This window comes from Eufriesea mexicana, unplaced genomic scaffold (assembly GCF_001483705.2).
Source record: "Eufriesea mexicana isolate 0111107269 unplaced genomic scaffold, ASM148370v2 scaffold54, whole genome shotgun sequence".
NCBI lineage: Eukaryota > Metazoa > Arthropoda > Insecta > Hymenoptera > Apidae > Eufriesea > Eufriesea mexicana.
The window spans coordinates 102,309-115,618 of record NW_016908236.1 but is presented as its reverse complement, the minus strand read 5'-3'; the positions used below and the strand labels follow the sequence as shown (position 1 = coordinate 115,618).

Genomic DNA, 13,310 nt, shown 5'->3' with positions numbered 1-13,310 from the left:
AAAGAAGAAAGGAAAAAAAAACCGATTACTTTCGGAAGTTATTGAAAGTTCGTTTACACACCTCTTTCCCGTACTGTGATGCATTATGCTCTCGAGACGGACTGACCTGAAATCTTCGGCCTCTACTGCTCTTCACGAAGGAACAGCATCACGACTCGTCATTCCGGTGCGCTTTCTACGGATTTGTCTGATATACTATGTGTCCCGGAAGTACAAAATAGTCATCGAACTACCTAGTGGATTCTTAAACTTCCAAACTTCCTTGGACTCTCGCCAACGATAAGTCTATTAACGTCACTTGCAGAAGAACCTGACGATACTTTGCAGAATAAAATGAACTGCGCCTTTCCACTCCTCCACGTTGCTCTAAAATCATGAACAACCTACAATCAAATCACCAGATCAGTCAGAGACAATTCAAAAAAAGAAAATTCCAATGGAGACCAATGTATGAAACCAATCTCACCTGGACTGCCAGAGTCACTATTAATTAGTAGTTATTAACTAAACTCGGTTATTTAAACATTCCAATGAAGAAAACCCTGTGAATGTAATAGTTAAAGTCGAATTGTAACAAATATTAATAAATCCTACCCAGTCAAAGTTGTTTTTAAATTTATTGAGCTTGACTACCTAGGTTAGTCTCTCACTAGAGGAAGAGTGTCTTCAGAGCTGGCATTCGGAAGCCGAATCGCAACGGGTTCCATCAAGCCGGTATGGTGCATATTATTCGACCGCTAGAAAAAGCTGGCTCTCATACCTGGTGTCATATTCTACCCGGTATGCTGTCCAGGCGACTACTCGGTCCGATGGAGTACTTGGTCCGCGCGCGACTCCTAAGGGTACTCGAGGCCGCGTCGAGAGAGACCTCTCTACATGGGTGGTCCATTCTCCTTACGCATGCATTATATAAGTTCAGTAAAGTTCACACTAAGGATACACGGGGGCCCTGTGTCCAGCAGCCAGCCAACGGAATTCGATAATTATATCCTAAACCGTTCTCTCACGCGTCCCTTTCTGAGGAGCAGTTCTTCTTAGGAAGTCTACGAATGCTAGCTGCATCTGGGTGAAGCGTGACTCTCTCCCCTTAGGATAAGTTCAGACGTTTCAGATTTGAAGATAAGAAAGAAGTAGCTCTGATCTTCAGGACTTTGATGGTGCCTTTGGTGAATGTTGGTTGTGGGCTGATTGAAGACCATGATACGTGAAAGAAGCTTGAAACCATCATATTGCTTGGGTTTGATGATAGAAGAATCCAGAAACTCGTAATGAGGTTGGAATTAAAATTAAACGATTGTGACTCTGTGTTGTAAATCAGGAGATTAAGATAAAAATCATTCAAGATAAATTGGATTGCACAATCAAAGTGTGAACCAGCTAGCTTAAACTCAACATAGGTCTACAACTCCAATACAGATTTTCAGTGATTCAGTCCTATCCCATGAGACCCTACAAAACAATATCAAATGTAAAACTGAACAAAGATGTTATAAGAATAATCAACATTGTGGATTCATAAAAAACTGTGTATATCACGAAGACTGGCTTATAGTACAAATTTTAGATATGCAAATAGTGGACTATAAGGGACATAAGGAGACTGACTGAAGGGCGAGCAAAGGGCAACCTGGTCGATTCATCATACCATGTCCTACGCTGCTCCTGAAGTCGTGATATAACTTACGAGATGTGGAATACAGAGAGGCAGAGAAACGTGGCCTGTGTTCTGTAGATAAGAACGGACCCTATATCCCGGTAACGTCGCCTCTACCCTTCCGCATCATCAGATTCCTTCCGGTCGCAATTACGTTTCAGATGGTTGCGTGGTCACGGGAGGATTATCGTCCCTCCTAAAGTAACACGAGTATCAGAAAAGATGAATGTATAGCCTTAATACTGATCTTGAATCACACGTAGCGAGAATTATTAATTGGACCATCCTGTAGATAAATTTTCATAATTCGATAGATTTGAATGTCCTAAGTGCAATATAAAATGAGTTTCCTTTGTAAAAATACATCGTGCCAAAAATGTGGGGTTAGATGATTGCACGAGATTTGAATAAAAATTGGACTAAAGAATAATAAGTATCGTAATAAATTTGAGGGTTTTTAATGGCATTTGTTGATTGATATAATGAAAATTTTTGAATTCCTATTAAATATTATTAATTATTAGAAGAAAAAGTTTGGATATTATTGCTATTTTATTCGTCGTAATTTCAATTTGAAGTCTACGATATACTTGTTGTGTCCTCTTGCGGCAAGATTTTGTAGCTTGCTGGCCATCGATTTTTCCGTTGGTAGTGAATTTTCAGAATACGTTATCTTTTTACGTGTTTCAAAAAGAAAGGACCGATAATTGCATAATTCTCGATAAATATTAATAAAATAATAAAATAATGATATTTTGTGTACTTGAAATTTTTGTTCGCCCATTAAAATGGCGAAAATACGGTGTGTCGAAGAATACGAAATTTGAATCGTATATTATCCACGATAATAACTTATAAAACAAATATTATAGCAGAATCATGAAGAATAATATAGAAAAATTGCTTCACTCACATTTTTCAGCATTCAGCTTTGAAATTCGCCCTCCTTTCTTCAATTTTTCACAGGAATTTTGCACTTCATACTTTTCACAAACTGCCGTTCGTACTTGCGAGAATCGAATTGGATAACTCGCACCGCGCATTCGATATCTCGCATACCTTACAACTGCGTATCATCGATATAATCTCCCTGAAAAGTACATACACATGTATACTTGAATAATGAACAATAAGAATATAATGTTAACAATTGCCAAATTATAAAGCAAATATTATAGCAGAATTATAAAGAATAATGTAGAAAGATTGCTTCACTTACATTTTTCAGCATTCAGCTTTTAAATTCGCCCTCCTTTCTGCGATTTTTCACCGGAATTTTGCACTTCACACTTCTCACAAACTGCCGTTCGTACTTTCGAGAATCGAATTGGATAACTCGCACCGCTCATTCGATATCTCGCATACCTTGCAATTGCGTATCATCGATATAATTCTCTCTGAAAAAGTACCTACACATGTATACTTAAATAATAAACAATATAATGTCAACAATTGCCAAAACTATATTTACGTTATGTTGTGCAACATCAATTGGTATGATAGTTTATGTGCACTATCAACAGGAAGCTGAAAGGTAATATATATTTTTAATAATAGGTTATGCACATGTAACGCCCGTAATCAAATTGTTCTCATCGTGTAACACGGATTAACCGTTGAAAATGTGGTATATATTATAACAGTAGAAATATGTATTTAAAATTGAGTAAAGAGAATATATTTCTTCAGATGTTTTGTTTTTAAGTCAGTGAACTAATATTCGATTAAATTGTCAATCGATAAACAATAAATTCACATTAGTGGTGATAAATTCAAATTAATTCAAAATACTGTTAATGTGAATCCTAGTGTCCAGTCCATGTTACATGACGCAATTATATTTCGCGGTACATTAATCTAACAGTTTTGTATATTTTCATAACTTTAACAGAAAACAGCTTCACTTAGGCGTAGAACGTGATATTGAACGTCAGAAAAGAAAGAAATTACTACAATCAAATCCATATTTGAAGGAACAATTAGAAGAAATATCAAGAAACAAAGAAAATCTTTAAACTTTATAACGTAAATATTGAATAATAATTAATGACAACAATTTGATGATTTGTTACTTTTGAAATTTTATTTTTACGTTTATAGTTATTATGTTATTTATTTCAGTTTTCACTGTTAAATTGAAATAAAGGTTAGGTAAAACTTATCCAATGAACATAATGACTACCGAAGAGCCTCCAGACCAACCAGGTAAATATATTTAAGATATATTTAAACTAACCAGTAATTAATTTATTCATCTTAACATATTTCCCATGTACAGATTTAATTTGCGTAGAAGAAAGTCTTATGAGCTTTGAAAAATTAGATAGAGCATCGCCAGATTTATGGCCTGAACAAAGTAAGCGTATTCTATACAATTATTTATTTTGTTTTTAATAAAAATGACGATATATCATATATATATTAGCGATTAATGAAGTTCCAGGTGTAAATGAATTTGTGGCTCAAAATTCCCCTCAAACAGAGCCATCTTCTTGGGCTGCTGGTCTCACTCCAGATGACATAAACCAGTTACATCGTAAGCTTATACTTGAGAAGAAAATTTTATAAAGTAATATTAATTCGTATGTTAAAAATAAGATAATTTTTGTGTTAGAATTAGGAAATTTGTCAATGGGTGGTTTAATATCTGAAGTAAAAAAGTTACATGACATGGCCTATCAATTGGGATTAGAAGAAGCAAAAGAGATGACCCGTGGAAAATATTTAAACATTTTCAAACATAAATAACAAAAGCTTGTTTGAAAAAATGACACGTAAGAAAATAATATCTTTTTCATTCAAATATACAGTAACAAATAAACTACTAACCCTTTAATTAATAGTTAACAATTTTCCAGAATCCACCTTGTATATTTCTGTACATTAACAAAGACTGATGGAAAGTTGGTGGTCATGTTGCAGTTGGATCCGTATGACAAAATACCTAACTGAAAGTTGTGTAAATATAATTGTAGTTTTATAAACATATGATTTAATTATAAATTAAATCTAATATATTATGAAATATTGAATGAATAACAAATTTTTACCAAAAAATTCATGTTGCCATGTTTAAGTATAAGAGGACTTCCATTATATCCTGAACATGGCATTTCATCCCCTATAGTACACAGTTCAACAATTAATCCTCGAGCATAGTAATTCTTGCATTCTTCGGTTGATACAATCTTCATTTCCAAATGTTGTTGCTTACAAGATCTCACTTCAATAGAAACTAAATAATTAGAACTTATAATTCTCTGTTCAATTAAATTTTATGTAATTTTCTTACTTCTTTGGTTTGCCAGTTCACCCCATCCAACAAGAATAGCATTCATTCCTACATTTATGTATCCATCTCTTGGTAAAAAACAGACAGGTTGAGCTATTACTAAATTGGGAAAAAGAGAAGGCAAATATTTTACATAGATACATTTTTAACATAAAAAAGATCTAAGAATATTACATAATTACCAGTATACTGTATTGATTCTTTCAAGTGTAACATTGCTATATTATTCGCAAAAGTTTCTGTTTGGTAATTAGGATGTTTTATCACATAGGATATATTAAGTTTTTGTATATTACTATCAGAAACAGTATCAATATTAAACTCACCAACGACCACAGAATTCCTAGTAAAAAAAAAATGAAATATCTGATGGAAGTAGTCCTTTCAAAAATTAGAGTACTCACAATTTATAATTTCTAGACTTTGCAAGAGCACAACTCGCGGTAGTCAATATCGTGCGCTGATTTAGAATTACACCATTGCAAGGATACTTCATTTCACCTATATTACCTACAACAAAATTACTAAAGATTACTGTGCTTTTAAATTTACTTCTAATCTTCACTTACTTATAAATCCAATTCTTGCTACGAAAGGATACGTTCCCATAGAATTACCATCCCCGCGCGCGGGACTGTTACCACATTCAGGAGTCAAGTTCGACCTCGTGAAAGATGCACCATCCTTTCGAGTGAAAATTGTGTTCACAGTATTGCTATCCACGTTACAACAAACCTTTGTTCTCGTATTCTCGTAGCCACAAATTGCTTGACGAAATCTGTGTTAATTTTGAAATAAAAATTTGATTTAGACTCGAATTTTTATAATTGATACGCTGTTCACATTTTCGTTCATTATATCATCACGATCACACTGATCTACCTATGAATCGGCAGCAGATTGTGATTCATTAAATTTGAAATAACAGTACAGTGTTCGAGAAAGGTACACATTTTGTTGTCTGGGCAATTGATCGAATTAATCGGATAATTTTCGCTAAGAAAATGTTGTGTCTGTTGAGTGACACTAAATGCGAAGATACAATGAAGAAGTATCGACGAAAGAAACATTTTTCTTCGGTCGACTGGCGATGTTTGAAACATATTTCGAACTGACCTGTTTGACAGATCCCATTTCGTAACACGCGATGTGGCATGGATTTCGTTACGATCAAGTCATTATTCCTTCATCCGCCGGAAGCCTCATTGTCATGAAGTAAACCGTACAAATGGTCGAACAGAAAATGTCTAAAACGATGCTTTTAAACAAACATCGCATTGTTTAACATTACGTAACTTGGACAATACGATTTTTATAGCAAAATAATTCCATCTAAAGACCTCATTGGAAAATACATCTGTTAAAGACAAATGTTAGGTCTCTTCGTGTTCTGGACGAGTATTAATCATAATGGATTTAACACTAGAACTACCAACCATTTAGATATAATATACATAGATAATAATAATAAAATAGTTCAATGAAATAAATAAGTACATACAATTATGTTTCTATACTTTAATAACAATCTATGTACATTAATTTTAATTAAAAATCTGTATGTTTCAATAATTGTTTTTTGGACTGGCCTGGTAGTTCCTGTATCAAAATAAAATCTTGTCTGATCCTGCAGAACATTTTCTACTAACATATTACAATTCTAAGCTAACAACGATAGAATTGCAAAATGATTAATATCTACAGTGCAAATGACGATTCTTGTTAGACTGAATGGCAATATCGACTATATCTGTACTTCTTACGAAATCCACTGCCACGATATTGGCAGTGAATTGCCAAATGGTACTGTACCAATTAGATACATTTAAGTTAACACTATGCGCCATCTTTCGAAGGTTTCCTAATTTGTTGAGAAGAATATCACTAAAATCTGCTGTCAATTCTGCCATTGCTGCTCGTGGCCTCAATACTTCATTGCTGTAACAGAATGATTATAAAATTCGCTGCTAAGATTTGACACGATGTCTAAATTAAATTTTCAACTGTACACGAGACGTTATCGATCTCTATATTTAAAAATGAAAATATTCCAAGTATTCTATACCTGTCTTCAGTTTCGATTTTATGCAAATATTCGTATAATTTTTGCACGTTCTTCACGTTTCCCCATTTATGCAACACACAAGGCCACATACTATCATAGCTGTTCACAATTTCCTTTTGCTCATAACCGATTATCAATCTACGCCCAGAAGACCAGATCTCATTCAACGTGATTCCCCATCCATGATTATTTAGGTGATAGTAGTCCCGAAATTCTTCTTCCAAGTATGAGACCAACGCTCGATGATCTGATATATTATTGAAACCTGTTTATTACAGAAAAATATACCAATTGATATAATGTAGAAATCTATTTAGCAGAGAAAAATGTAATTACACTCGAGCCTTCTATAACACGGTTGTTCAATTTTCGTTGCATCAAAACCGTGTTAAGTGAAACTTAAATCTAATACAAATTAACAAAAATAAATGATAGAATGCTATATGAAAACTGCCCAAATTTATTAAGTCGTATTATATAGAAATTTAATAAAAATATCGTGTTAAAGGAGGACTGTCGCAATTTTCGCATATTTCGATATCATATCGAAATCGTATCTTTAGAATACCGTGTTACAAGAGATTTAAGCGTAAAATTAGAAATAATAAAGAAAAAATTATTCTTCGTAATAACGACAATTAAGTATTCTTTATATCTTCATATTAAACATTACCAATGGGAAATTCACGAATATCCATTATCACAATTTCTTCGGTATTGTTGAGAAATAGTTTCACCTGGTCTATGACAATCTTCAAAGGGACTGATCGATAAAATAGCCCATGATTGGTCCACCAAATCTCCTTGGTATTTTCATAATGTCCCACTCTAATGTCCAAATATCGTACACCGTGTATTAGTTGGCCAAGAATATCTAGATCCTAAGAGTTCCTTCATTTTTATGATAAAAAAAAGTGTGAAAATTGTTACGTTTACCTGAGTCACGGCTAAGTTTGCGATGAGGTTGAAGCTGTTATCATCCTCGTCGTACGACGCGGAATCATGAGTTCCAGGCAAAAATATTTCTTTCATTTTCAAAGGACCCAGGATACTTTTTAAATCTTTCATCCAAGTCGGCTGCGTCTTAAAGCACTTCACTTTCTTCGTTCCTTTATTCGTATTCCATACCAGTGAATACTCTGAAAAGAATACCAGAGAATTTTGGAAATACGGGACTTCATTTAACAATCGTTGACAATCGAATATCACACAGGATCATCTGTTCAAATTTTATTTCGAAAAGTACCATTGCGTTGGATCGCGATCTTCAATTGACATTTAAATTCTACCACGTCTTTTCACTAATACGTAAGTTAAATAAAGCGCGACTGCACCTCTTGACACGTCTTGATAACATTTTTCTAACAATCTAAACATCTAAACAATCTGTAAACATCTTTTGCACGAAACTTTTGATAGATTTCTGCCCTCTGTAATTCGAAGGTTCCACTTTTTTTAAGGTTCGAGTGAATCAATTTGTAATCGTTTAATATACGCAATTAATCGTCAATCAACAGAGTGGAACGTTCGAGAGAAAAGCCAGAACTCACTTAAGCATTCCTGTAAGAAAGAAAAGTTCGTGCTGGGTATGAACTCGAATTGCACTCCTGTGTTCCGAATACCACTCGGACTGTCAGGTGTCACAGTGTAAATTCGGTGCAAAGATCCCGAAGGACGTTCCTCGTACAATGAAATCTCGTCTCCTGATCCGAGGTCGATGTTGTTCCAATATATCTCTATCTCACGGATCTTCGATTTTAAGATCAGCGGAGAAACCAGTATGCCAATTTGTGACTGCCCTAAGTAAACAATAAGCGAGACTTTACATATCGTCCTCGGAGTTATCGAGAAAAATATACTCACAATTCCTCGAGAATGAGTTGCAGTTCCTGACAGCCGAAGTCCCACCAATTATCACCGATAGGGAAACGAGCAGTATACTTGTTATGCATCGTGCCATTGCTTTTCTGTAATTAGAGGAAGTGGATGAGGTAATAAGCATTTTTCCTTGTTTCCGTCTAAAATTATTATCTTACAATTAGCGAGTACATGGAAATGCTTTAAGAAACATTGCTCAGAGTTTGTTTAAAATCAAAGTTGAAAAAGAAGAGATGACAATCTCCTTCTCTTGTTTTGTTTTAAAATTACCATTTAAAAGATTATTTGTAAATATTTTGAAAAGCATCGTGAAGAATTTGTTAAAAATTGTTCATGATAAAAAATTCTCATAGTGCATGTAGATATCATGACAGTCATTTTTTCCTGTTTGGTTTTGAAAATCGGAAAAATTGTTTCGTAGTTCGAACGTTTTAAACAAAATGGAGAATTGAGAAAATCGCGTTAGGAGATCCAGATCTAATAGAGATCAAGCGTATACGAATAAATAAAAAGCTCTCCATTTAATTTAATTAACGAAATATTAAGTCTCGCAAAAATATTTTTAGCACGTGACAATTTGTCGAAGATAATTAACCAAGAAGATATCCATAAGAGCGTCATCAAGTATGTTCAAATGAGTCAAAATAAATATATTAACATTCAAATTATTCAAAATTATGTATCGCAGAAAATGTATTATCGCGAAATACATAATAGTAAATATACTATACCCATTTCCATTTTAAGATTACTATTCAAATTACCACGCGCAGGTATTTAGGAAAAATTCTGTAAAATAATTTATATGCGGAGAAATTCCACGAACATGTATGTAGAATTATCTTCGAAAGGATGATAAAAAATTGATTAACATTATTTATGAGAAAATACATTAGACCAAGTCGTTTTTCTACGTTTCGTTTTAAAATTACCATTATAATTACTATTACATACACGTGTAAGTATGTGGAAAAAATATCGGTGTGAAATTAGTTAAAATTATGTATAATTAGTACTGGCTAATCGTTTGCAATCAATTAAACGATTGCAAAATATCAACTGGTTTATTAAATATTAACTCACCTATTAAAATTCATCTTTCAACGAGAGGCAATAGAACGAATCTCGTACGTGACAGAATCTTTAACAGTTATGAACTGATCCCTGTTGCGTATATGTCACTGGACCCGTGTGATCAGTCAACGTTAGGTCCTTCCATTTCGTGACAATTATAATTACGATAAGCTAAAAGAGAAAAAAAAAATTAATTCCTTATCGAATAGAAAACTAGGGATTTAAAATGTTTATTAATTTACTTCTAATTTAAATTTAAAAAAAAAATTCGTTAACCTTCCGCGTATAATACGAAAATTCGTGACGAAAAATAGAAATAATTTTGCCACTGGAAATTTCACAATCTCAGTCTCCTTTAAAATCACTGCTTTTAATGAGATACAACGGTTAATCTAAATGATTATTAATCTGGATCGTGACCACGAATTTATTGAACACTGGATTAACTGACTTTTGCGATAATCGCGAGTAGAATGAGAAGGAAATACACGAACAAGATGGGAAAGAGCGAGAATGAGAGAGAAGAGAAAAAGGTAAACAAAAACACGTGACACTACGATCAGACGTATACAGCGTGATTTTGCAAGGAATCCTTCGTTGTTTCGTAATAAGCTCGTTGATCATGATCGTGCGTATCATTATTGCGACTTTTTTTAAATAAAAATACTAATCGATGGATGTATAAGTAATAACACTATAATATATAATGTAAAACGTTAACCTAAAAACCATAAAATGGAGGATTACACAAAAACTAAAACAGTTAAGAGGTTTATTCTTATCTTGAGAGTCAAGTGAGTGTATCCCGAGTTTATCGATATCCATAATTATAATTATCTGTGTTTCTGCATAATTACAATTTATCGTCAAAGTTTAAAAATAAGTGGCTTAGAGAACTTTCTAGACACTATTCTCGCATTTTTGCACTATGGTCTTCATTCAGCACGAATTTGCTGTACGACATCGTATTCTGTAGATCTTTCAGATACAGAAGTCACTGAACAGAGTTGTCGAAGCGGTTTGAAACTCGATTAGACGGAGTAAATATTCGTCTGTAACGCGTATACAATGTTTTACCGCCACGCACCATTTCCCACGTGTTTAGACTGAGCAGGGCCGTAACTACACGTAATCGCTCCCGGTAGTAATTATAATTTTGCTTATTTCTTCAGAATTTTACTCTAACTAATATTTTCTACCTCTAGCTCACATCTCAAAAATACAGTGTAAAAAACAAAACTTCAATTCCACGTGAAAGCGGTTATCAAATAATTTAACTAATCTTGGAAGGGTTAGTCGACTCATTCTATTTAACTTTCGTATTCGCGATGTCGAAAGGATCGTAAACTGGTGTTTGCTTTTGAAAATCATCTTCAGTGCCACGATGAAAAAAGATAGAATTACATTAAAAATTAAAAAAATTTCTTGTTGGTTTGGGCTCTCCCGATAATTCTGCAGCCAATGTTCAAAAGCCTTGTTAATGAAAGCTTGCGCTGGACAACTATCACACATGCATAATTTTTTTCTAAAGTATTAATAATTTTTATTGAAATTCAAGAAATAAAAAATCGATACATTCTTTTCATGTTTCTATCTTTAAGAATTTCATTTTTATATATTATGGGCTAATAAAATGTAGCTATAGTTGAACAGTTTCTTACTAGATGGGAGCACATGTACGTACAACGATAGTTGGAAATTTGTTGCAAGTATGCATTGCACATAAATATCTAACAATTGAAAGATACAAATTGAAGGAAATTCGAATTAATTAGAAATTAATAATCTATATCATTCTATTTTTCCTTATAACTATAAATCGCAAAACTTCGTGATCACTATGCACGTTTGATATTATATCGTACATCAAAATTTTACACTAGCCTGTTTCAAAGATGATTGCATTGCTTGTCTAGTTGCAACAAACTTCTAATCGGTACCACCTCGAACGTACCGGTAACATGGTGGAATACCTACGCGTGTAAAAGTGAAACTTTCGAGGTCTACACAAAACATTTCGGGAAATGGTGTTATTACCAATCGATATTTCAATTACTGCAATCGAAGGAATGTAAATTCAAAGACAAATAATGTGCGGAATCGTTTGTTAATTCATCGCAATTGGAGGTTACTTTTGTAAATGTGTCGGAATATTTACAAGTGGATCACAGCAAAAGACTGAGAAATTGAGAACTTCAACAACATCAAGGAATCTAAGGGGGAACATTTGTGTCATCGCAATATACCACACGTGGAATAAAGTGAGGTTAAATAGTGCACGTGTAAAGTGATGTGTGAAGTGACACGAGTGTAAACATATAAAGATATTATATAGGAACACAGTTTCGATTATACGTTATAGATTCCGTTATTCCATTGCGATATTTGGTTTACATAGGTAGAGAAAGGTAGTCTTCTAATAGTTTCTACAAGTTATCTTCGATTTCGACCGTTTATCTGTGAAATAAAGTAACGGAAGGAAAGTAAAGGAATTGCATAGTAATCTATTCCCGATTGTAGAATAGAAAATTTCGTTTTATTAGCACTGAATAGACTTCCTAATTAGTTGGTCGATTTTCTTCGGATTTTCGGCGTTTTTTAACCAAATAAAGTACCCAAATGGAAGGGCGTGGCAGGTCGTATTGCGTAATTATATCTTTTTGCTTAGCTCTCCTAGATTTCGATTCTGGATTCGGATTTTTTATGCTCACTCGATAGATCCGCCGCTCCACTAATAGAATCAGTGTTTTTTTTTCGATTCTCTCCGTTTTTTTCCTAAATACAGTGCCGGATGTGGAAGTGTGTGACAGGTCGTACTGCGTAATTATCTCTCGTGGCTTAGCACTCCTAAATTTCGATCTTGGATTCGGATTTTCTATGCTCACTCGATAGATCCATCCCTCCTCTAATAGAATCAGTGGTCCTTGTGCGATTTTTCCGGCTTTTTTTTTTAAATACAGTGCCGGAAGTGGTGGCGTGTGACAGGTCGTACTGCGTCGTTATCTCACGACGCTTAGATCATTGAAACATGGAATTCGGATTCGGATTTTTTATATTCAATCGATAGAGCGAAACCTTCCCTAATAGAATCAGTGGTTCTTTTCCGATTTTTCCGGTTTTTTTTCGAAATACAGTGCCGGAAGTGCGGGCGTGTGACAGGTCGTACTGCGTCGTTATCTTTCGTGGCTTAGCTCTCTGAAATTTGCATTTTAGATTTGGATTTTTTATAATCACTCGATAGAGCGAACCCTCCTCTAATAGAATCAGTGATCCTTGTTCGATTTTTCCGGTTTTTTTTCGAAATACAGTGCCGGAAGTGCGGGCGTGTGACAGGTCGTACTGCGTCG

The 13,310-nt window shown here is 34.1% G+C and overlaps 3 protein-coding genes across 7 annotated transcripts; 1 reads left to right on the top strand and 2 right to left on the bottom strand.

Moving 5' to 3' along the window:
* The first annotated feature begins 3,608 nt into the window (after positions 1-3,608).
* Positions 3,609-4,603, top strand: lin-52 (DREAM core complex component lin-52). 2 transcript variants are annotated; one of them, XM_017910090.1, is made up of 6 exons: positions 3,609-3,679; positions 3,776-3,859; positions 3,933-4,010; positions 4,098-4,190; positions 4,269-4,428; positions 4,513-4,603. In XM_017910090.1, exons 2-5 carry the CDS (start codon positions 3,820-3,822, stop codon positions 4,400-4,402), a joined length of 345 nt encoding a protein of 114 aa, XP_017765579.1. In that variant the 5' UTR covers positions 3,609-3,679; positions 3,776-3,819; the 3' UTR covers positions 4,403-4,428; positions 4,513-4,603. The 2 variants fall into 2 exon arrangements, with proteins under 2 accessions (XP_017765579.1, XP_017765571.1); XM_017910082.1 differs by having other exon boundaries at positions 4,092-4,190.
* LOC108554702 (chymotrypsin-like protease CTRL-1) lies at positions 4,121-6,328 on the bottom strand. Of its 2 annotated transcripts, none has more exons than XM_017910063.1 (8): positions 6,063-6,328; positions 5,516-5,724; positions 5,351-5,456; positions 5,129-5,289; positions 4,947-5,045; positions 4,705-4,889; positions 4,484-4,602; positions 4,121-4,201 (listed from the first exon to the last, which is right to left on the bottom strand). In XM_017910063.1, exons 2-7 carry the CDS (start codon positions 5,553-5,555, stop codon positions 4,498-4,500), a joined length of 696 nt encoding a protein of 231 aa, XP_017765552.1. In that variant the 5' UTR covers positions 5,556-5,724; positions 6,063-6,328; the 3' UTR covers positions 4,121-4,201; positions 4,484-4,497. The 2 variants fall into 2 exon arrangements, with proteins under 2 accessions (XP_017765552.1, XP_017765560.1); XM_017910071.1 differs by having other exon boundaries at positions 4,705-4,877.
* Positions 6,329-6,533: 205 nt separating this feature from the next.
* Positions 6,534-10,835, bottom strand: LOC108554719 (PI-PLC X domain-containing protein 1). 3 transcript variants are annotated; one of them, XM_017910100.1, is made up of 8 exons: positions 10,821-10,835; positions 9,973-10,134; positions 8,875-8,978; positions 8,562-8,810; positions 7,948-8,150; positions 7,685-7,892; positions 7,012-7,276; positions 6,534-6,884 (listed from the first exon to the last, which is right to left on the bottom strand). In XM_017910100.1, the coding sequence occupies exons 2-8, from the start codon at positions 9,984-9,986 to the stop codon at positions 6,638-6,640; spliced, it is 1,290 nt and encodes a 429-aa protein (XP_017765589.1). In that variant the 5' UTR covers positions 9,987-10,134; positions 10,821-10,835; the 3' UTR covers positions 6,534-6,637. The 3 variants fall into 3 exon arrangements, with proteins under 3 accessions (XP_017765589.1, XP_017765587.1, XP_017765584.1); XM_017910098.1 differs by lacking the exon at positions 10,821-10,835 and adding an exon at positions 10,206-10,369; XM_017910095.1 differs by lacking the exon at positions 10,821-10,835 and adding an exon at positions 10,240-10,369.
* Positions 10,836-13,310: the final 2,475 nt, after the last annotated feature.

Excerpts from the sequence above, each read along its gene's own strand:
- lin-52 (XM_017910082.1), top strand. The coding sequence starts at position 3,820 with ATGAACATAATGACTACCGAAGAGCCTCCAGACCAACCAG. Across the intron at positions 3,860-3,932 it reads AGAGCCTCCAGACCAACCAG|ATTTAATTTGCGTAGAAGAA; the intron begins GTAAATATATTT and ends TCCCATGTACAG. Across the intron at positions 4,191-4,268 it reads TGACATAAACCAGTTACATC|AATTAGGAAATTTGTCAATG; the intron begins GTAAGCTTATAC and ends TTTTTGTGTTAG.
- LOC108554702 (XM_017910063.1), bottom strand. The coding sequence starts at position 5,555 with ATGGGAACGTATCCTTTCGTAGCAAGAATTGGATTTATAA. Across the intron at positions 5,457-5,515 it reads AGCAAGAATTGGATTTATAA|GTAATATAGGTGAAATGAAG; the intron begins GTAAGTGAAGAT and ends ATTTTGTTGTAG. Across the intron at positions 4,603-4,704 it reads ATGGCAACATGAATTTTTTG|TTAGGTATTTTGTCATACGG; the intron begins GTAAAAATTTGT and ends CACAACTTTCAG.
- LOC108554719 (XM_017910100.1), bottom strand. Across the intron at positions 8,811-8,874 it reads CAACTCATTCTCGAGGAATT|GGCAGTCACAAATTGGCATA; the intron begins GTGAGTATATTT and ends TTGTTTACTTAG. Across the intron at positions 7,277-7,684 it reads TATTCGTGAATTTCCCATTG|GTTTCAATAATATATCAGAT; the intron begins GTAATGTTTAAT and ends TGTAATAAACAG.